General features: G+C 50.6%; 1 protein-coding gene across 6 annotated transcripts in view; it reads right to left on the bottom strand.

The window, feature by feature from the left end:
- Positions 1 to 23654, bottom strand: part of LOC140391931 (protein furry homolog) — a 790380-nt gene that overhangs the window by 56651 nt on the left and 710075 nt on the right. For all 6 annotated transcript variants that reach the window (XM_072476991.1, XM_072476992.1, XM_072476988.1 and 3 more), the window contains 2 exons: positions 6308 to 6515; positions 4545 to 4694 (listed from right to left, as the gene is read on the bottom strand). In XM_072476991.1, coding sequence (XP_072333092.1) covers positions 4545 to 4694; positions 6308 to 6515 — 358 coding nt within the window. The remainder of the gene's footprint in view (positions 1 to 4544; positions 4695 to 6307; positions 6516 to 23654) is intronic.

Raw genomic sequence — 23654 nt, 5'->3', positions numbered from 1 at the left:
CCCTAATAGTCGTTGCACGTTAACATTCAGTTGTCTCCCTTTTACGAACCCTGTCTGGTCTTCGTGCACCACCCCCGGGACACAGTCCTCTATCCTCGATGCCAGTACCTTTGCCAGCAATTTGGCGTCCACGTTCAATAATGAAATAGGTCTATAGGACCCGCACTGCAACGGATCTTTATCCCTCTTCAAAATTAGCGATATCATCGCCTCCGACATTGTCGGGGGTAAAGTCCCTCCTTCCCTGGCCTCATTGAACGTCCTCACCATCAACGGGGCCAACAAGTCCACATATTTTCTGTAAAATTCCACCGGGAATCCGTCTGGTCCCGGAGCCTTCCCTGCTTCCCAGTCCCTCAATAACCTCGTCCACTCCAATCGGTGCCCCCAGGCCTACCACCTCCTGCTCCTCCACTCTCGGGAACCTCAATTGATCCAGGAACTGCCGCATCCTCTCCTCTCCCTCTGGGGGTTGAGACCTATACAGTCCCTCATAAAAGGTCTTGAACACCTCATTTATCTTTCCTGCTCTTCGCACCGTGTCTCCCTTTTCGTCTCTAATTCCTCCTATCTCCCTCGCTGCTGTCCTCTTTCGCAATTGATGAGCCAGCAGGCGACTAGCCTTTTCCCCATATTCATACCTCCTCCCCTGTGCCTTCCTCCACAGCACCTCCGCCTTTCTGGTGGTCAGAAGGTCAAACTCTGTCTGGAGTTGTCTCCTCTCCCTGTACAGTCCCTCCTCTGGGGTCTCTGCAAATTCTCTATCCACCCTTAAAATCTCCCCCAGTAATCTTTCCCTTTCCTTGGCCTCTGTTTTCCTTTTGTGGGCCCCAATGGAGATCAGCTCTCCTCTGACCACCGCTTTTAGTGCTTCCCATACCACTCCCACAGGGACCTCGCCGTCGTCATTGACCTCCAGGTATCTCTCAATACACCCCCGCACTCTTGCACACACTCCCTCATCCGCCATCAATCCCACATCTAATCGCCAGAGTGCTCTCTGCTCCCTTTCCTCTCCTAATTCCAGGTCCACCCAATGTGGGGCATGGTCCGAAACCGCTATGGCTGAATACTCAGCTTCTTCCACCCGAGAGATCAACGACCTTCCCAAAACAAAAAAAATCTATCCGGGAGTACACTTTATGGACATGGGAGAAGAAGGCGAACTCCCTCGCCCTAGGTCTAAGAAATCGCCATGGATCCACTCCCCCCATTTGGTCCACAAACCCCTTAAGCACCTTGGCCGCTGCCGGCCTTCTTCCGGTCCTTGAGCTGGATCTATCTAGCCCCGGGTCCAGCACAGTATTAAAGTCCCCTCCTAAAATCAAGTTTCCTACCTCCAGGTCCGGTATACGCCCCAGCATCCATCTCAAATCCCGCATCGTCCCAGTTCGGGGCATATACATTAACCAACACGACCTCCATTCCCTCCAGCCTGCCACTCACCATTACATATCTACCTCCGCTATCTGCTATGATGTTCTTTGCTTCAAATGCTACCCATTTCCCCACCAAAATGGCCACCCCTCTGTTCTTTGCGTCTAGTCCTGAGTGGAACACCTGTCCCACCCATCCTTTCCTTAACCTAACTTGGTCCGCCACCTTTAGGTGCGTCTCTTGGAGCATAACCACGTCTGCCCTTAGTCCTTTCAAATGCGCGAGCACTCGGGCCCTTTTTATCGGTCCGTTCAGGCCTCTCACGTTCCACGTGATCAGCCTCACTAGGGGCCTACCTGCCCCCTTTCCAGTGTCGACTAGCCATTACCTTCTCTAGGCCAGTCCCATATCCCGCCTCCGCACTCCCACTCGCTCCCCCAGCGTCGCATACCATCCCCGTCCACCCACTCTTTAGCCATTTCCTTTTGGATTTCCGCAGCAGCAACCCAGTTGTGTCCTCCCCCCCCCCGCTAGCTCCCCCCCCCCCGCTAGATCCCTTTCCAGCGTGATTGCTCCCCCCATATTACTTCCGTGAGTCAGCTGACTTCAACTGACCCCAGCTACTCCTGCTCCCTCCTCGACCCCCCCGTGTGGGGAACTCCCATCCGCCTTGCGCCTGTCTTCCCGCCATATTCTTTCTGGCGCGGGAACATCCCTTTACCTGACCCGCCTCTTGTGGCGCAGCTCCCTTTCCTCTCCCCCTCCCCTTCCTCATTCTCCCTCTATGTCCCGTCTTTCCCCCCTCACCGGCGCCCACATTTCCCAATGTCTCCCCCCTTCCCAATTTACTTCTCCATTAACTTCAACCATAACATTAACAATAACATTTCCTGCAGCATCAGTCCCTCAGTTCCGATCCAATTTCTCTTCTTTGATGAAGGTCCATGCTTCCTCCGCCGTCTCGAAATAATGGTGTCTCTCCTGATACGTGGCCCATAGTCTTGCCGGCTGCAGCATCCCGAACTTCACCTTCTTTTTATGCAACACCTCCTTGGCTCGGTTAAAGCTCGCCCTCCTTCTCGCCACCTCCGCACTCCAATCCTGGTACACCCGTACCACTGCATTCTCCCATCTGCTACTCCGCACCTTTTTAGCCCATCTCAGGACCTCTTCTCTATCCTTAAGGCGGTAAAATCGCACGATTATCGCCCTGGGTGGTTCTCCCGCTTTTGGTCTTCTCGCCGGGATCCGGTGTGCCCACTCCACCTCCAAGGGGCCCGTAGGGGCCTCAGTACCCATCAGTGAGCTCAGCATCGTACTTGCATAAGCTCCACAGTCCACTCCTTCCACACCCTCAGGGAGACCCAGTATCCGAAGGTTCTTCCTTCGCACTCCGTTTTCTAGGGCCTCGATCCTTTCAGTGCACTTTTTATGAAGTGCCTCGTGCGTCTGTGTCTTAACCGCCAGGCCCAGGATCTCGTCCTCATTATTCGTCACCTTCTGCTCCACCACGCGGAGCTCTGTCTCCTGAGTCTTTTGTGTCTCCTTCAGCCCACACCGGGTTGCGTCGCTCAAAAATTTCCCGTTGGGGCTCTTAAAAGTGCCCGAAGGTCCGTCGGAGCTGGAGCCGCCGAAACGTGCGGCTAGCAAGGCATCACCGCAACCGGAAGTCCTGAAAGTATTTGTTGATCACTTTAATTGCATTAGTGGGGGATCTTTCCTGCTGCTGTACACATGTTCAGGTGTGCATGTTTAAAAGGCAGATTGAAGTGTTCCTAAATGTCAGTGCTGGCATCAAATCAGTGTAGCACACATTGTCATGAAGGCCCGCCTTCTCAAGCTTGCCCCTCGCCTGAGGTGTGGCGACCCTCAGGTTAAATTACCACCAGTCAGCTCTCCTCAAAAGGGAACGCAGCCTATGGTCATCTGGGACTGTGGCAACTTTATTTTACACACTAATGACATTACAATCTGCCTAAACTGCATACTTCCACTGGATGTTCCCTGCATGTGTGATAACGCTTTTGCCAAAATAGCATCTAGTGCCAGAAGTATTTGCCTGTGCTGCGATAGCATCTTAGAGGCAAAAAGATTCTTGTAGCACTGAGAAAGCAAGTGATACAGTCACATTTTGTGGCCATTATTTCTACTTAACACCATTATGGGAGTACCATCACCACAAGGACTGCTGCAGATTTAGAAGACCATTACAGTTGCAGGATTACGAAGGGTGTGTAATGAACGTGGATTTATAAGCATTGTTTGCACTCAGAACAATTCATAAGAACTTTAAACTGTATTATGGCCAAAACAAAACTCATTTTGACTCTGAGACATGCTAACAAGGATTCTCCATGAGATTCATTGCTGTTATTGCTAAGTTTCTAAAATGCATTTATGCGATGTGAACATTGGTAGCTAAGCCAGCATTTATTGTCCATCCCTAATTTCCGTAGATAAGTTGGTGGTGAGCTGCCTTCTTGAACCGCTGGAGTCCTTGTGGTGTAGGTAAACCCACAGTGTTGTTAGGGAGGGAGTTCCAGGATTTTGACCCAGCGACCGTGAAGGAACAGCAATATATTTCCAAGTCAGGGTGGTGAGTGACTTGGAGAGGAATCCCAGATGGTGGTGGTGTTCCCATGTGTCTGCTGCCCTTTTCCTTCTAGATTTAGATGGTAGCGGTCGTGGATTTGGAAAGCACTGCTTAAGGAGCATCGTAATGTATTTTTGAACGCAAATAGGAAGAGGTCATTTTCCATCCAAGCATAGTTCGTTAACATTTCAAAAATAATTAGATAATATTTCAACAAGTTTGCTCCAGCAATAATATTTCACTAAGTATGCTCTAGCAATAATTGCAACATTGTAATTGATCCAGATTTAGTTCTCTAAACTGGGTACCAGTGATTTACATTCATAGTATTATTAATTCCCTTCTAGAAATGTTTGAGTTGTAATACTACCAGTATTTTTTAAATTTCCTGTCGATATAAATAGTTTGGAAAATTACAGTGCTAAACATTTGAAATGCATCTGCAGATTACATTAAATGTACTTCTAATCAAAGTAAATTGAAAAGAGCAAGAGCTTTTAACGGACATCAAATTAAAAATATTCATCTTCATTCTGATAAACTAATGAAAGAAATTCAGTCAACAGATACTTACAGTTTCAGCATCTAGGAAAACTGTGGGACAATCTGAGCATGAAGTGAGTACCTCTGAAGAGCTCATAAATTTTGATCCTATTCCTCGCAGACTGTCCCCAAGGAAACTTGCAGCGTCCCAGGTTAGAGAACAGAACTTCTTCCGAATACACTGAAAAATAATTAAAATCAGTTTACTACTACTATCTCTGTTTTCAATATCTGGTTCAGTTCAATCGATTTATACTTATTTTCAATTGTTTTTCCATTGACAATCCTCCATTAATTATCACAGAATCTTTACAGCAGAACCATTCGGCCCATCGTATCTGCACCGGCTCTCTGATTGAACAATTCAGTGTGTCATTCTCTCGCCTTCTCTCATACATATTCTTCCTTTTCAGATAACAGTCTAATTTCCCTTTGAGTGCTTTGATTGAACCTGCCTCCTCCACACTCTCAGGCAGTGCATTCCAGTTTTTCCTCATGTTGCTTTTACTTCTTTTCACCAGTTACTTTATATCTGTGCCGTCTTGTTGATCCTTTTACGAGTGGAAATAGTTTGTCTCCTCTCAGCCTTCTCTTTTCCAAGCTAACATTCCCAACTTCATTCTATTTTCATAACTGATGCTCATCCATGCAACTATTCTAGTGAATCTTTTCTGCACCCTCAATCTTTATCATCACTGTTTCCTGTCACTCAGCAAATTCCATATCCAATTATGCTGTAATTTTATTTGGAACTGAAATACAGGAATGGAATTATGACATAGCGCATGGAGGCAGGATCACACATTGCAAGCAGAGTGTTCACTCAACATGTTTTTCATTATGTTTCTCTGGTATGGACAGGTGCTTCCTCAGAGTGAAGTAAATCTCTTAGGCCATTGAAGAGCGCATTGGAGAAGCATGTAAGCATGTCCCCTGCCTTAATTGGGATGTGAAAAGACACAAAAGGATAGGATAAGGAGGAAAAAAGGAACTTAAAATTTCTTAATGTGCAAATATTTATGGAGTAGATATTAGCATGCCCACTTTATGTTCAAAAACTCAAGTTCAGCATGCTGGCGAGGCCCGAGAAGCAATTCTTCAATGACTCGTTCTATTAGGAGTTTAAAAAAGAAATCATGGGACCTTTCTTTCGGAGGTCAACCTGATAAACTGGCCTTAACTCCACTGGTGAAACCTGTAGCTGCCCACATGGAAGCCAGTAACCGTTTCTCAGTGGCTATACCAGCCTCCATAGACATACCAATTCCAACCTGAGCCACGGGAAAAGGTGCAAGTTAGTCTGCATTCTTGGCTCAACTCCAATAATATTTGCCTCAGAAGATATGGGCTACCCTGACAAGGCAAATCAAGAGCTCGAGAAGCAGTGGATACAAGTGGGGTGGATAAGAGTAGGGGATTTGGCAGGTTCAATGTTCCAGCATGTTACAATTAAATATGATGATTATAACAGTACATATCCAAAAAGGGAAATTCTCCAAATGTATTTAATTTTACAAATTTGAAAGCAAAGAAATACCAAAAGTAATTCTGTTAAAAACATTGAAGAAAAATGCTAAGTAAACATTTTTCTTTTCAATTAAATAAGTATTTATACAAAATTATTGGTAAATAAATAGCTTGAGTCACCTTTTGAGGAATAGCAATATCATTGGTTTTCCTATCCATTTATAAAATTTCACAAATTGGAAAGAATCTCTGCAAATGTATATATTCAGATAGGATATAAAGTATAGTACTTTGGAAAAATGAGTAAAAACCAAGGTTGATTCTCACCTGAAACAGGGAAGAGAACACATGAAAAGTATGGACTGCACATGAACCATCAGAATCGGACATGAGTTGATTGATGTGGGTGCGCCATGCTTCTTCTGCATCGTCACATGCTTTAGGCTGAAAGACTGCAAGTATTGCAGAAAAGAAAGGCGAGGGAAGGGGTGATGTACGAAGGTCATGAAGCCCATCCCTGTCCCCTTCAGCAAAGCTGCAAGGAAAAAACAAAAACCTCATTGCCAATTTTACATTTAAAAAATGGGATTAACAAAATTAAATACATTTAGTGGCTCTCCCTTTGGACTGCAAGCCCAATCAATTCTGCTCCAGTCAGGAGCTTGATAGTCGCTCTTCTAGTCTTGGTTTGCTTAGCTTAGCATGTCAGCCCTTCCTTTATATACCCATTGGTTCCTGTTCCACGCACTGGAAAGCTTGATTTCCAATTAAACCCTTCAGTTAACCAGCAATAAAGTAAAGAGCAGATGGGTGATCAGGGTTCTTTTTTTTTGTAGAATGCATAGGTTAGCTGGAGAAGACTGAGACTTAGTCTGTGCTTGAATTAAGCAATTGCAATTAATTCTAGCTGCGCTGCAATTAAGTCAAAGCAAAACAGCAATTATCAAGGTTGAGGTATGCAATGCTACTTCAGATTTTTTCCATGTGGTTCAACTGCCTGAAGCCAATGTTCAGTCTACTACAAGCCTGAAAAAAATTGGGTTTGTCTGCTGTAGCACCATTGATCACACACGAGGCGAGACGTAGAGAACTTCAATCGAGGCTTTATTGAGCAGACTTGTTCCCCAGCAGCTCAGTCACAGAATGCAGCTGCGGGGAGTAAACCGGGTTCTTATACCCCGCCTATCTTGGTGGAGCCCAGTAGGCAGCAGATCCAATCAAGACCCAGCATTAGGGCAGCACGGTAGCATGGTGGTTAGCACAATTGCTTCACAGCTCCAGGGTCCCAGGTTCGATTCCCGGCTTGGGTCACTGTCTGTGCGGAGTCTGCACGTTCTCCCCGTGTGTGCGTTGGTTTCCTCCGGGTGCTCCGGTCTCCTCCCACTGTCCAAAGATGTGCAGCTTAGGTGGATTGGCCATGCTAAATTGCCCTTAGTGTCTAAAAATTGCCCTTTGTGTTGGGTGGGGTTAGTGGGTTATGGGGATAGGGTGGAGGTGTGGGCTTGGGTATGGTGCTCTTTCAAAGAGCCGGTGCAGACTCGATTGGCTGAATGGCCTCCTTCTGCACTGTAAATTCTATGAATGATCTGTCCTCCAATAGCTCCTCGGCATTCATGGTGTACCGTATTACCCCTAATACATACCACCACATTCTCCCCTTGTTAAAAAGGAACCCGGCGGGGTGGTGGGTGATATGGTGGTCGGGGTTTACAGGGTCGGTGCCTTAACCATTGAACTATATACAACCATGCCGCTTTTACTGGGCCACTGAATTATTCACATTTTACCCGATTAGCAGCGTTAACTATTTACAACAATGCCGCTTTACTGGGCCACTGCATTATATACATCTTAAGTCGACTCGATGAGTCGAGATGGTGCTCTGGTCGCCCTCTCCGATCGTCTCAGCCCGGGTGGTGGTGGTGGTGGTGGTGCTGGCTCGGGTCCGGTCGACTCTGGGTGCATCGCGTTGTCCCTCTCTGTTTCCTTACTCCTGGGCGGGCCTGGGAGGAGAACCGATCCCCCCGGGAAGGGGGTGGCTGTGGGGTGCACCGGCGGGAGTGAGGGGGTGGTGATTGGTGTTGGGGGGGTGTGGACAGCTCTGGCGGGCGCCAGGTCCCGCAGAGAGACCGTGTCCTGTCAGCCGTCTGGGTACGCCACGTAGGCGTACTGCGGGTTTGCGTGGAGTAGATGTACCTTTTCCACCAGTGGGTCTGATTTGTGCGCCCGCACATGTTTCCGGAGCAGGATGGGTCCGGGGCTGCCAGTCAGGTTGGAAGTGACGTTCCAGAAGCGGACTTCCTAGGGAAGACAAGGAGGCGTTTGGTTCGTGGTGGTGCACAGCAGGGACCGGATAGAATGAAGGGCATCCGGGAGGACTTCCTGCCAGCGGGAAGTTGGGAGACTCCTAGACCGTAGGGCCAGTAGGACGGTCTTCCAGACCGTTCCGTTCTCCCTCTCTACCTGTCCGTTCCCCCGGGGGTTGTAGCTGGTCATCCTGCTCGAGGCTATGCCCTTGCTGAGCAGGAATTGACGCAGCTCGTCACTCATGAAGGAGGACCTCCTATCGCTATGGATGTAGGCGGGGAAACCAAACAGGGTAAAGATGGTGCAGTGGGTTTTAATGACCGTGGCCGCGGTCATGTCGGGGCAGGGGATGGTGAAGAGGAAACAAGAGTATTCGTCAACGACGTTAAGAAAGTACGTGTTGCGATCGGTGGAGGGGAGGGGGCCTTTGAAATCCAGACTGAGGCGTTCAAAGGGACGGGAAGCCTTTATCAGGTGCGCTCTATCTGGCCTGAAAAAATGCGCTTTGCATTCTGCGCAGACTTGGCAGTTCCTGGTGACTGTTCGGACCTCCTCGACGGAGTACGGGAGGTTGCGGGCCTTTATAAAGTGGTAGAAGCGAGTGACCCCCGGGTGGCAGAGATCCTCGTGGAGGGCTTGGCGTTGGCACATGTGCCGCGAGATAGGGCATCGGACGGCTCGTTCAGCTTTCCGGGACGGTACAAGATCTCATAGTTGTAGGTGGAGAGTTCGACCCTCCACCACAGGATCTTGTCGTTCTTTATCTTGCCCCGCTGTGCATTATCGAACATGAAGGCTACCGACCGTTGGTCAGTGAGGAGAGTGAATCTCCTACCGGCCAGGTAATGCCTCCAATGTCGCACAGCTTCCACTGTGGCTTGGGCCTCCTTTTCTACTGAGGAGTGGCAAATTTCTGAAGCGTGGAGGGTCCGGGAGAAAAAGGCCACAGGTCTGTCCGCTTGGTTGAGAGTGGCCGCCAGAGCTACGTCAGATGCGTCGCTCTCGACTTGGAAGGGGAGGGACTCATCGATGGCACGCATCGTGGCCTTTGCGATATCCGCTTTGATGCGGCTGAAGGCCTGGCGGGCCTCTGTCGACAGGGGAAAAGTAGTGGACTGGATTAGTGGGCGGGCCTTGTCTGCGTACTGGGGGACCCACTAGGCGTAATAAGAAAAGAAGCCCAGGCAGCGTTTCAGGGCTTTGGCACAGTGGGGAAGAGGGAACTCCATGAGGGGGCGCATGCGTTCAGGGTCGGGGCCTATCACTCCATTACGCACTACGTAGCCGAAGATGGCTAGACGGTCGGTGCTAAACACGCATTTTTCCTCGTTGTAGGTGAGATTGAGGGCGTTAGCGGTCTGGAGGAATTTACGGAGGCTGGCATCGTGGTGCTGCTGGTCGTGGCCGTAGATGGTGACGTTGTCGGGGTACGTGGCCCGTAAACCGTGCTCGTCAACCATTCGGTCCATCTCCCGTTGGAAGACCGAGACTCCGTTCGTGACGCCGAATGGAACCCTTAAGAAGTGGTATAGCCGCCCGTCTGCTTTGAAGGCAGTGTACTTGCGGTCACCGGGGCGAATGGGGAGCTGGTGGTAGGCGGACTTAAGGTCCACGATTGAGAAGACCTTGTACTGTGCAATCCGATTGACCATGTCGGATATGCGGGGAAGAGGGTACGCATCTAGCTGCATGTACCTGTTGATGGTCTGACTGTAGTCTACGACCATCCTCTGTTTCTCCCCTGTCTTCACTACTACCACCTGAGCTCTCCAGGGACTATTGCTGGCCTGGATTATGCCTTCCTTCAGCAGCCGCTGGACTTCGGACCTGATAAACGTCCGGTCCTGGGTGCTGTACCGTCTGCTCCTAGTGGCGACGGGTTTGCAATCCGGGGTGAGGTTCGCAAACAAGGAGGACGGTTCGACCTTGAGTGTCGCGAGGCCGCAGATAGTCAGTGGGGGCATAGGGCCGCCAAATTTAAATGTTAAGCTCTGGAGGTTGCATTGGAAGTCCAACCCCAGGAGAGTGGGAGCGCAGAGATGGGGGAGGACATACAGCCGGTAATTTTTGAACTCCCTCCCCAGCACCGTTAGGTTTGCGATGCAGAACCCTTTGATTGCAATGGAGTAGGACCCAGCCGCCTGGAAACCTTTTTGGGTGCTTGGCCGAATTACAAGGGAACAGGCAAGGACGCGGCCCGTGGGTAGGAAGATGGCGGCGCCCGTCCCCCCCTCGTGGTGTCCGGGGTCCAAAATGGCGGCACCCGTTGGCCGCCCATGGGTCGCTGGGGGGGTTGAGCCCGTGGTCCCGTTTCTTCCCCAGAGATAGCGGCGACCCCACGGGACTGGTACACCGCTGCGTAGTGACCCTTTTTGCCGCAGCTTTTACAGGTAGCCGAGCGGGCCGGGCAGCGCTGGCGGGGGTGTTTCGGCTGCACGCAAAAGTAGCAGCGGGGCCCCCCCAGGTGGTCTGGGATTCTGGCCGCGCACGCTTGCGGGAGGGTGGGGGGTGCCGGGGGGTTGGTCGCGGCGGGGGTCCACGGAGCCCAAGGGGCTGCAGCGCGTTCGGGGGCATAGGCGCGGGCGTTTTGGGAGGCCACGTCGAGGGAGGCTGCAAGGGCCCGTGCATCTGTGAGTCCGAGAGAGTCTTTCTCTAAAAGTCTCTGGCGAATTTGTGACGATGCCAAACCTGCTACGTAAGCGTCTCTGATCAGTAGGTCCGTATGTTCATTCGCCGTTACTGCTGGGCAGTCGCAGTTTCTTCCCCCGTCCAGCGATTCCCCGGGGATTTGTCGTCTCGTCGCGAGCTTGTAGTGTGCGTAGACCTGGTTGACGGGCCTAATGTAGGTCTGTTTAAGCAAGTTGATCGCCGCTGGGAATTCTTCTGCGTCCTCGATGAGTGCGTAGATTTCGGGGCTCACTCTGGAATGCAGGACCTGCATCTTCTGGTCTTCTGTTGGTCTGCCGGGGGCCGTTTGGAGGTACCCCTCAAAGCACGCCAGCCAGTGTTTAAATGCCGATGTTGCGTTAGCTGCTTGGGGGCCGATTTGCAGGCACTCCGGGGCTCCATATTCCTTTTTAAGTCTGCTCAATAAATTGTAGCACCATCGATCACACACGAGGCGAGACGTAGAGAACTTCAATCGAGGCTTTATTGAGCAGACTTGTTCAGACTTGTTCCCCAGCAACTCAGTCACAGAATGCAGCTGCGGGGAGTAAACCGGGTTCTTATACCTCGCCTATCTGGGTGGAGCCCAGTAGGCGGCAGATCCAATTGGGACCCAGCATCTGTCCTCCAATAGCTCCTCGGCATTCATGGTGTACTGTATTACCCCTAATACATACCACCACATCTGCTTAAAGCTGAGAATGAAGATTTGAAAGCTTACTGCTCAAAAAAAATGACAGGTAATTTTGAACATCCAACTAATTTTATGTTTTGCCCTTTAAAAATGCATTGCAAACTGAGAAATCTACAGCACAGGAGGCCCTTCATGCTTATGTGAGTTCTTTATGGGAGCAGTCAGGCTTTGTCCCAAATTCTGGCTTTTTGTCTGCAATTCTGTCAGTCCCTCATCCTCAAGTACTTGTTCAACTCCTTTGTAAAACTATTTATGGAATTAACTTCCACCAATGTTTCGGGTAGAGTGTTCCAGATGCTCACATTTTGAGTGAAAAATAATCTCTTCACCGCTGACATTTTGAGTGAAAAATATTCTCTTCACCTTCTCTTTAGATTTTTTTGCCAATAATTTTAACTCAAATGATCTTTGGTTAGTTCTGCACTTGCTTTGGTAATAATTTTTTGGTATCTAGCCGATCAAAACTTCCCATCATCTTGAACACTTTTCTTAGGTTGCCTCTTAATTTTCCCTGTTCCAAGGAAACCAACCTAACTTTTTCAACCTCTCCTCATAACTGAAGTTTAATATCCCTAGTGACATTCTGGTAAACTTCCTCTTTACCCTTTCTAAGTCATGATATGCAGGTTAGGTGGATTGGCCACGTTAAATTGTCCCTTTAGTGTCCAAAGATATGCAGGTTAGGTGAGGTTACGGGGTTGGGGGAGGGGACGGGGGGGAAGAGAGTGGGCCTTGGTGGGATGCTCTTTCGGAAGGTCGGTGCAGACTCGATTGGCTGAATGACTTCCTTTGCACTTTACAGATTCTCTGGGAACCTTTTCCAAAGTTTGATGCCCAGAATGCCCCAATGTCCCAGCTCAGGTCTCTATTTTTTTTTTAAACACACATAACCCATGTGCTTTTTTAAACACCTCAACTTGCCTTGTCACTTTTAAGAATTGGTGCATATGAACAATCTACACTATTGTGCCATTCATAGTATATTGTCATTTTATATTAGTCCTCTAAAGAATGCATTGCTTCACACTTTGCATTTAACTCCATCTGCCATCATTCTAAGTCATCCTAACGTTTCAACAATCCTCACTGCTACTTTCAATTGTAAACTGGTCTAGATTTTATTTTATTTTAAAAAAAATATTTTTTTTTCTCCTTTTTCCCATTTTCTCCCAGATTTACACCCAACAAACAATAATCAGTACCAAATATGTCAATCCCCATATCAATAACAACGATCCCATCCTCCCACCAAACCCCAAACATTAGCCCGCATGTTCACATAAACAAATGACGAAAAGGAATCAGGAATCACCCATAGTCACCATCAACACACACCACCCCCCTCCCCCAACCCTCCCACCCACCCCCCTGTGGTAGTATGCATTAGGGGTCATGTGGGACTCTGAAGCCATGAGGTCATTGGCTGACAGATCCCGGGTCCTGGTTGGACGTTGACCTCTTGCTCCGCCCTGAAGGCGGAGTATAAGTACCTGGAGCCCTCCCCCGCAGGTAGTCTACTACTGAACTGCGGGGGAAACAGTCACGCTTAATAAAGCCTCATCGACTTCACTCTATTCGTCTCTCGGAGTCTTTGTGCGCTACAATTTATTAAGCGTGCTTAAAAAGGACTATGGAGCTCAGGATCATCCCGGAATGCCTGAGGATCAGCCCCCACGCAGTGAACGCGGCAGCAGCTTTCAAGCATTGGCAGACTTGTTTCGAGGCCTACCTCAGAACGGCCACCGGCCGGGTCACAGAAGACCAAAAACTACAGGTCCTGCACTCGAGGTTCAGCACGGAGATTTTCTCTTTCATCGAAGACGCAGAGGATTTCCAGACGGCGTTCGCAGCACTGAAAAGTCTCTATGTCCGCCCAGTAAACCAGATCTACGCTCGCTATCAACTTGCAACGAGACGGCAAAGTCCCGGAGAATCGATAGATGAATTCTACGCCGCGCTACTAATTTTGGGACGAGCCTGCAGCTGCCCGTCGGTGAACGCAAATGAACACACGGACATGTTAATGCGCGATGCTTTTGTGGCAGGTATGAACTCCTCCCAAATCCGCCAAAGACTTCTAGAAAAAGAGTCGCTAGGACTCTCAGAGTCACGGGCCCTAGCAGCCTCCCTAGACGTGGCCGCGCGTAATACCCGCGCCTACGGCCCCGACCGCGCGGCAGCCCATTGGGCTCCATACGTACCCGTCGCGACAAACCCCCCCCCCCCCCCCCCGCCGGACACCCCACAGGCTTGCGCGGTCCAAACACCAAGTCGCACCGGGGGCGCCCGCTGCTATTTCTGCGGCCAGGCGAAACACCCCCGGCAGCGCTGCCCAGCCCGCGCAGCAATCTGCAAGAGCTGCGGGAAAAAGGGCCATTTCGCGGTTGTGTGCCGGTCCCGCGAGATCGCCGCTGTCCCGGGAGAACAGGGAGCCCTGCACGCCGCTTACGCTCCCCAACCCCCCCAGCGCCCCATGTACGACCCGCAGGCGCAGCCACTCTGGGTCCCGACCACCACGGTCCCGGGTGAACAGGGAGCCCTGCACGCCGCTTACGCTCCCCAACCCCCCCCCCCCCCCGGCGCCCCATGTATGACCCGCCGGCGCTACTACTTTGGGTCCCGACCACCGCTCTCCCCGGAGAAGAGGGAGTTCTGCGCGGCTCTAACGCCCCCCAAAACCCCCCCCCCCGCGCCCCACGTATGACCCGCCGTCGCTACCAATTTGGGTCCCGACCACCGCTGTCCCCAGAGATGAGGGAGCCCCGCGCGTTCCTAACGCTCCCCAACCCCCCCAGCGCCCCATGTGCGACCCGCAGACGCCGCCATTTTGGGTCCCGGCCACCACAAGGGGAGGAAGGGCGCCGCCATCTTGGACCACCCCAGACCTGTACGACGCATGGGGGCGGCCATTTTTTCCACCCCCGCCGCCATCTTGTGACCCCCCAGCCATGTGCGATGCATGGGGGCAGCCATTTTGTTCATCCCCGATGCCATCTTGGACGGCAACAACGGACCCCAGTGTCGACGGCTCCATGGGGTTCGAAGAAGACGCTCCACTACTACAACCACGTCTCGCTTCAATAACGCTGGACCAAGCTTGGCCCCGGACACACCAGACGACGACGACAACGGTGCTGATAAACGGGCACGAGACACCATGCCTAGTCGACTCCGGGAGCACGGAGAGCTTTATCCACCCCGACACGGTAAGACGCTGTTCCTTGACCACCTATCCCAGCGCACAAAAGATTTCCCTAGCTGCAGGATCCCACTCCGTACAGATCAAAGGTTTCTGCATAGTTACCCTAACGGTGCAGGGGAGGGAGTTCAAAAACTACAGGCTCCACGTCCTTCCCCAACTCTGCGCCCCCACATTACTGGGATTAGACTTCCAGTGCAATCTACAGAGCCTTACCTTCAAATTAGGCGGCCCAATACCCCCACTCACTATCTGCGGCCTCGCAACCCTCAAGGTGCAACCCCCGTCCTTGTTTGCGAACCTCACCCCGGATTGCAAACCCGTCGCCACTAGGAGCAGACGGTACAGCGCCCAGGACCGGACCTACATTCGGTCCGAAGTCCAGCGGCTACTAAAGGAAGGCATAATCCAGGCCAGCAATAGTCCCTGGAGAGCACAGGTGGTAGTAGTGAAGACAGGGGAGAAGCAAAGGATGGTCATAGACTATAGCCAGACCATCAACAGGTACACACAACTAGACGCGTACCCTCTCCCCCGCATATCCGACATGGTCAATCGGATTGCCCAATATAAAGTCTTCTCCACCGTGGACCTCAAGTCCGCCTACCATCAGCTCCCCATCCGCCCAAGTGACCGCAAGTACACAGCCTTCGAGGCAGACGGGCGATTATACCATTTCCTAAGGGTCCCATTTGGCGTCACAAACGGGGTCTCGGTCTTCCAACGAGAGATGGACCGAATGGTTGACCAACACGGATTGCGGGCCACGTTCCCGTATCTCGACAATGTAACCATCTGCGGCCACAACCAGCAGGACCATGACGCCAACCTCCAAAAATTCCTCCAGACCGCTAAAGCCTTGAACCTCACGTACAACGAGGACAAGTGCGTTTTTAGCACCAACCGGCTAGCTTTCCTGGGCTACGTAGTGCGCAATGGGATAATAGGCCCCGATCCCGAACGTATGCGCGCCCTCATGGAATATTCCCCTCCCGCACTGCTCAAAAGCCCTGAAACGCTGCCTGGGGTTCTTTTCATACTACGCACAGTGGGTCCCCCAGTACGCAGATAAGGCCCGCCCTCTAATACAGACCACGACCTTCCCTCTGTCGACAGAGGCTTGCCAGGCCTTCAGCTGCATCAAAGCGGATATCGCAAAGGCCACGATGCGCGCCATCGACGAGTCCCTCCCCTTCCAGGTCGAGAGCGACGCCTCCGATGTAGCTCTAGCGGCCACCCTTAACCAAGCGGGCAGACCCGTGGCCTTTTTCTCCCGAACCCTCCACGCTTCAGAAATCCGCCACTCCTCAGTGGAAAAGGAAGCCCAAGCCATAGTGGAAGCGGTGCGACATTGGAGGCATTACCTGGCCGGCAGGAGATTCACTCTCCTCACCGACCAACGGTCGGTAGCCTTCATGTTCGATAATGCACAGCGGGGCAAAATCAAAAACGAGAAGATCTTAAGGTGGAGGATCGAGCTCTCCACCTTCAACTACGAGATCTTGTACCGTCCCGGAAAGCTGAACGAGCCGTCCGATGCCCTATCCCACGGCACATGTGCCAACGCACAAATTAACTGCCTCCAAACCCTCCACGAGGACCTCTGCCACCCGGGGGTCACTCGGTTTTTCCACTTTATCAAGTCCCGCAACCTCCCATACTCCTTAGAGGAGGTCCGTACAGTCACAAGGAACTGCCACATCTGCGCAGAGTGCAAACCGCATTTCTTCAGGCCGGATGGTGCGCACCTGATTAAGGCTTCCCGCCCCTTTGAACGCCTTAGTCTGGACTTCAAAGGACCCCTCCCCTCCACCGACCGCAACATATACTTCCTTAATGTGGTGGACGAGTGCTCCCGCTTCCCATTCGCCATCCCCTGTTCTGACATGACCCCGGCCACAGTCATTAAAGCCCTGAACACCATATTCACACTGTTCGGTTGCCCCGCATACGTCCACAGCGACAGGGGGTCCTCTTTCATGAGTGACGAGCTGCGCCAGTTCCTGCTCAGCAACGGGATAGCCTCAAGCAGGACGACCAGCTACAACCCCCGGGGGAACGGGCAAGTAGAGAGGGAGAACGGCACGGTCTGGAAGACCGTCCTACTGACCCTACGGTCCAGGGACCTCCCAGTTTCCCGGTGGCAGGAGGTCCTTCCGGACGCCCTCCACTCCATCCGGTCACTACTGTGGACTAGCACTAATCAAACGCCTCATGAGCGCCTCCTTGTCTTCCCCAGGAAGTCCTCCTCTGGAACGTCGCTGCCGACCTGGCTGGCGGCCCCAGGACCCACCTTGCTCCGAAAGCACGTGCAGGCGCACAAGTCGGACCCGTTGGTCGAAAGGGTTCACCTCCTTCACGCGAACCCGCAGTACGCCTACGTGGAGTACCCCGACGGCCGACAGGACACGGTCTCTCTGCGAGATCTGGCGCCCGCCGGCAACACACACACCACCCCGACACCAATCACCCAACCCCCCCCTTCCTGCCACCGCCGCACCCCGCGACCGCCCCCTTCCCAGGAGGATCAGTCCTCCTCCCAGGCCCGACCAGGAATAAAGCCCAAGCTGAAACCGTAAGGCTCCCGGAGAAGACAACACCAGAACAAGCACCACCACCACCGGGGCCGAGGCGATCGACACGGACGACCAGACCGCCCGACCGACTCGTGGCGTCGATCTAACAGTACAATGTGGACTTTTAATGAGAACATTTTGTCTTTTCCTGACGATTGCTGTAAATAGTTGAAACAAAAAAAAAAAAACCTTGTACATACTGTTATATTGAAAGTTTTCCTCCCAGGACCAGCCTTGTAAACCCTTACCACCATGCGAAGCATCACCCCGCCGGGTTCATTTTTAACAAGGGGTGAATGTGGTAGTATGCATTAGGGGTCATGTGGGACTGTGAAGCCATGATGTCATTGGCTGACAGATCCCGGGTCCTGGTTGGACGTTGACCTCTTGCTCCGCCCTGAAGGCGGAGTATAAGTACCTGGAGCCCTCCCCCGCAGGTAGTCTACTACTGAACTGCGGGGGAAACAGTCACGCTTAATAAAGCCTCATCGACTTCACTCTATTCGTCTCTCGGAGTCTTTGTGCGCTACACCCCCCAACTAATGTTCGATGTTATCCAGTTCTTGAAAGTGCATGATGAATAATGCCCATGAATTGTAGAACCCCTCCATCCTTCCCATCAGTTCAAACTTAAACTTCTCAAGAGTCAAGAATTCCAACAGATCCCCCTGCCACGCCAGGGCACAGGGTGGAGAGGCTGCTCTCCATCCCATCAGGATCCACCTTCGGGCGATCAACGAGGCGAAGGCTACAACATCTGCCTCCGCTCCAGTTTCCAACCCTGGCTGCTCCGACACCCCGAATATGGCCTCCCTGGAGCCCGGGTTCAGTTTCACGTGCACCACTTTAGAAATTACCCTAAAAACCTCCTTCCAGTAATCCTCTAGCTTTGGACAGGACCAAAACATATGAACGTGATTAGCCCCCCCCCCACCCGCAACATTCACACACACCTTCTGCTCCTTCAAAGAATCGGCTCATCCTCGCCCTCGTGAGGTGTGCTCTGTATACCACCTTCAGCTGTATCAGCCCCAACCTCGCGCACGAGGTGGAGGCATTCACTCTCCGGAGCACCTCACACCAGAACCCTTCCTCCATATCCTCTCCCAACTCTTCCTCCCATTTTGCTTTGATCCCTTCCAGTGGTGCCTTCTCCTCTTCCAAAATAGCTCCATAAACAGTTGACACTACCCCCTTCTCCAGTCCCCCTGTCGTCAGCACCTCCTCCAGCAATGTGGAGGCCGGCTCCACCGGGAAATTCTATATCTCCTTTCTGGCAAAATCTCGAACCTGCATGTATCTAAACATTTCTCCCTGTTCCAGCCCATACTTCGCTTCCAGCTCCTTCAATCCTGCAAACCGACCCCTAAGAAACAAATCTTTTAGTGTCTTAATCCCCTTCTCCTCCCATTTCCGAAAATTTCCATCCCACTTCCTTGGCTCAAATCTGTGGTTCCCCCGAATCGCCATTTCCCTTGACCCTGCCCCAACCCGAAGTGTTGGCGAAACTGCCTCCAAACTCTCAATGAAACTATTATTACCGGACTCCCTGAGTATTTCCCCGGGGCTATCGGGAGCGGCGCTGTTGCTAGTGCTTTCAATCCCGACCCCTTGCACAAACTCTCCTCCGTTCTGACCCACTGGGAATCAACCCCTCTGACCCAGCTTCGCACCTTCTCCACATTCGCCGCCCAGTAGTAATACATCAGATTCGGAAGACCCAAACCCCCTGCCTGCCGTCCCCTCTGTAGCAGCACCTTTCTAGCTCTGGCCACCTTCCCTCCCCATATGAACGAAGTAATCCTTCCCTCAATCTCTCTGAAAAAAGCCTTTGGCAGGATAATCGGCAGGCATTGAAAAATAAACAGAAATCGCGGCAGCACGTTCATTTTAACCGCCTGTACCCGACCCGCCAGTGACAGAGGGAGACCATCCCACTTTGCCAGATCAGCTTTCACTCTCCCCACCAAACTAGAAATGTTCAACCTTGGAAGTTTTAATAGCATCTGTCTGGAAGTTTTAATAGCATCTGTCCTAGATTTTATTTTCGTAGGAATTTTTGTTTTTTGAATTCATTCGTGGGACGTGGGCAACGCTGGCTGGGCCAGCAATTTTTTGCTCATTCCTAATTGCCCTAGAACTGAGCGGCTGGGGCAGCACGGCGGCGCAGTGGTTAGCCTTGCTGCCTCAGAGTGCTGGCGACCCAGGATTGATCCCGGCCCCGGGTCACTGACCGTGTGGAGTTTGCACATTCGCCCCTTGTTTGTGTAGGTCTCACTCCCACAAGCAAAAGATGTGCAGGGTAGGTGGACTGGCCACGCTAAATTGCCCCTTAATTGGGAAGAAATATTGGGCACTTTAAAAAAAATTTTTTTTTTAAAGAACTGAGTGACTGGCTAGACCATTTAAGAGGGCAGTCAACCACATTGCTGTGGATCTGGAGTCACATTCTGGCCAGACCAGGGACGGTTTCCTTCCCTGAAGGACATTAGTGAGCAAAATGGATATTTATGACAATCAACAATGGTTTCATGGTCATCATTAGACTTTTAATTCCAAATTTGCACATGTGCTGTGGTGGGATTCAGATCTGGGTGCCCAGAACATTACCCTGGCTCTCTGGATTACTAGTACAGTGATAATACCACTTAGCCACTGCTTCATTATTTTATTTTAAAGGCTTTATACAAACATGTATCGGTAACAGACCAAATAGGTCAAATTGCCATTTTGGACTAACACATCATCATAAAAGGAGCCAGGTTTATGTTGCTGGCCTTTTACAACAAGTTAATTTAGTATAATATTGTGAAGTAGTTATCGATAAGCAGCAGATGACTGTATTGGAAGAAAATACCTCAAGTGCCCTATAATTGGATTATATTTATTTCTGTATTTTTAAATAATAATCTTATTTTAGGAGTAAAAGCCTGCAACATAACAACAGCTGTGAGAAAGGAACCTATAAAACACACTGTCCTTGACTGGCCCAGTGCTGGCATAATCAATAGGGCATTTGTGCAGTATTAAGATAAAGAATACATCTTGAAATTGTCATGAGAATGTCACTTGAAGAAATGGTTAGCTGCTCATGTTACTGCAGTGATGTCAGAGTGTGGGTGGAGCTGAGCTCTGGTTCTGCTTTTTAGTTTCACTTTGAGAAAAGCTTGGGTGTGTCTCTGTTTTTTTGTTTTTGCTTTTCAGTGTGTTGCAGCTGAAGTCAGCCAAAGCAGCTGTACTGTTGATCTCTCAGCCTTGAAGGACTATCTCTTGATCATTTGGTGAATTCAGAAATGTAAATGTTTTCAGTATTGAATGTAAACCCCAATGTGCTTCTGTTTAAAGGTTGTTAAGTCTTTTGGATGTTAAAAGGACAGCTTAAAATTACTTAGTGTTGTATTCTTTGGGGGTTATCTTTGAAGTAATGGTTGCTAAGATATTCACTGTTTGTTTTAAAAAGGTTAACTTGAGTTCATAGAATAAACATTGTTTTGTTTGAAAAAATACTTTCCCATTTCCGCTGTACCACACCTGTACAGTGGGCCGTGCGCTCCCCATACCACAATCTATTAAAAGCTGTCGGTCAGGTGAACTCCATGATACACTTTGGGGTTCTCTAAACCCTGGTCCAAAACAAAATAATAATCCATTGTTTTACGTTCAATGCAACATGCGCAAATGGCTAGATCCACTATTATTAACCAATTAACTATTGAGCAACAACTTTGGATCAAGGTGGGGTGATGCCAGATTTAGATATAAAAGAGGTGTTTGGGAATCATTTTGTTTCTTTTTTTTTATAAATATTTTATTGAAAATCTTTGGCCAACCATCACAGTACATTGTGTATCCTTTACACAGTAATATCACAATATAAATAACAATGGCCAGTTTTATAAACAAGAAATAAATAATATATAAACAAAAACAAAACTAAATGGCAACTGCCTTGTCCAAGATAAATATTCTCCAAAAATATGTTTTAACCGTCCAATATACAATTATCTATAACAACAACCTATACATTTTATACTTATATACTTATATATTAACATCCCTGAGAATCCCTCTGGTTCCTCCCCCCCCCACCCCCTGGGTTGCTGCTGCTGTCTTCTTCTTTTCCATTCCCTCTATCTTTCTGTGAGATATTCGACGAACGGTTGCCACCGCCTGGTGAACCCTTGAGCCGATCCCCTTAGGACGAACTTAATCCGTTCCAGCTTTATAAGCCCTGCCATGTCATTTATCCAGGTCTCCACACCCGGGGGCTTGGCTTCCTTCCACATCAACAGTATCCTGCGCCGGGCTACTAGGGACGCAAAGGCCAAAACAACAGCCTCTTTCGCCTCCTGCACTCCCGGCTCTTCTGCAACCCCGAATATAGCCAACCCCCAGCTTGGTTCGACCTGGACCCCCACCACCTTCGAAAGCACCTTTGTCACCCCCACCCAAAACCCCTGTAGTGCCGGACATGACCAGAACATGTGGGTGTGATTCGCTGGGCTTCTCGAGCATCTCGCACACCTATCCTCTACTCCAAAAAATTTACTGAGCCGTGCTCCAGTCATATGCGCCCTGTGTAGCACCTTAAATTGTATCAGGCTTAGCCTGGCACATGAGGACGATGAGTTTACCCTACTTAGGGCATCAGCCCACAGCCCCTCCTCAATCTCCTCCCCCAGCTCTTCTTCCCATTTCCCTTTCAGCTCGTCTACCATAATCTCCCCCTCGTCCCTCATTTCCCTATATATGTCTGATACCTTACCGTCCCCCACCCATGTCTTTGAGATCACTCTGTCCTGCACCTCCTGCGTCGGGAGCTGCGGGAATTCCCTCACCTGTTGCCTCGCAAAAGCCCTCAGTTGCATATACCGGAATGCATTCCCTTGAGGCAACCCATATTTTTCGGCCAGTGCTCCCAGACTTGCAAACGTCCCATCTACAAACAGATCTCTCAATTGTGTTACTCCTGCTCTTTGCCATGTTCCAAATCCCCCATCCATTCTCCCCGGAGCAAACCTATGATTATTTCTGATCGGGGACCACACCGAGGCTCCCGTCTTTCCCCTATGCCGTCTCCATTGCCCCCAAATTTTCAGAGTAGCCACCACCACCGGGCTTGTGGTGTATTTCTTTGGTGAGAACGGCAACGGCGCCGTCACCATGGCTTGTAGGCAAGTCCCCCTACAGGACGCTTTCTCCAATCTCTTCCACGCCGCTCCCTCCTCTTCTCCCATCCACTTACATACCATTGAGATGTTGGCGGCCCAGTAGTACTCACTCAGGCTCGGTAGCGCCAGCCCCCCCCCTATCCCTACTACGCTGCAAAAATCCCTTCCTCACTCTCGGGGTCTTCCCGGCCCACACAAAACTCATGATACTCTTCTCAATCCTTTTGAAAAAAGCCTTCGTGATCACCACCGGGAGGCACTGAAACACAAAGAGGAATCTCGGGAGGACCACCATTTTAACCGCTTGTACCCTCCCTGCCAGTGACAGGGATACCATGTCCCATCTCTTGAAGTCCTCCTCCATCTGTTCCACCAACCGCGTTAAGTTTAACCTATGCAATGTACCCCAATTCTTGGCTATCTGGATCCCCAAGTAGCGAAAGTCCCTTGTCACCTTCCTCAGCGGTAAGTCCTCTATTTCTCTGCTCTGCTCCCCTGGATGCACCACAAACAGCTCACTTTTCCCCATGTTCAGCTTATATCCTGAAAATTCTCCAAACTCCCCAAGTATCCGCATTATCTCTGGCATCCCCTCCGCCGGGTCCGCCACATACACCAATAAATCGTCCGCGTAAAGAGATACCCGGTGTTCCTCTCCTCCCCTGAGTACTCCCCTCCACTTCCTGGAACCCCTCAATGCTATTGCCAGGGGCTCAATCGCCAGTGCAAACAATAATGGGGACAGAGGACATCCCTGCCTCGTCCCTCTATGGAGCCAAAAATACGCAGACCCCCGTCCATTCGTGACCACGCTCGCCATCGGGGCCCTATACAGCAGCTGTACCCATCTAATATACTCATCTCCAAAGCCAAATCTCCTCAACACCTCCCACAAATAATCCCACTCCACTCTAACAAATGCTTTCTCGGCATCCATCGCCACCACTATCTCCGCTTCCCCCTCTGGTGGGGGCATCATCATTACCCCTAGCAGCCTCCGTATATTCGTATTCAGCTGTCTCCCCTTCACAAACCCAGTTTGGTCCTCATGGACTACCCC

The sequence above is a fragment of the Scyliorhinus torazame genome, chromosome 15, assembly GCF_047496885.1.
Source record: "Scyliorhinus torazame isolate Kashiwa2021f chromosome 15, sScyTor2.1, whole genome shotgun sequence".
In the NCBI taxonomy this organism is placed as follows: domain Eukaryota; kingdom Metazoa; phylum Chordata; class Chondrichthyes; order Carcharhiniformes; family Scyliorhinidae; genus Scyliorhinus; species Scyliorhinus torazame.
This window is presented reverse-complemented; position numbering and strand designations above follow the sequence as displayed.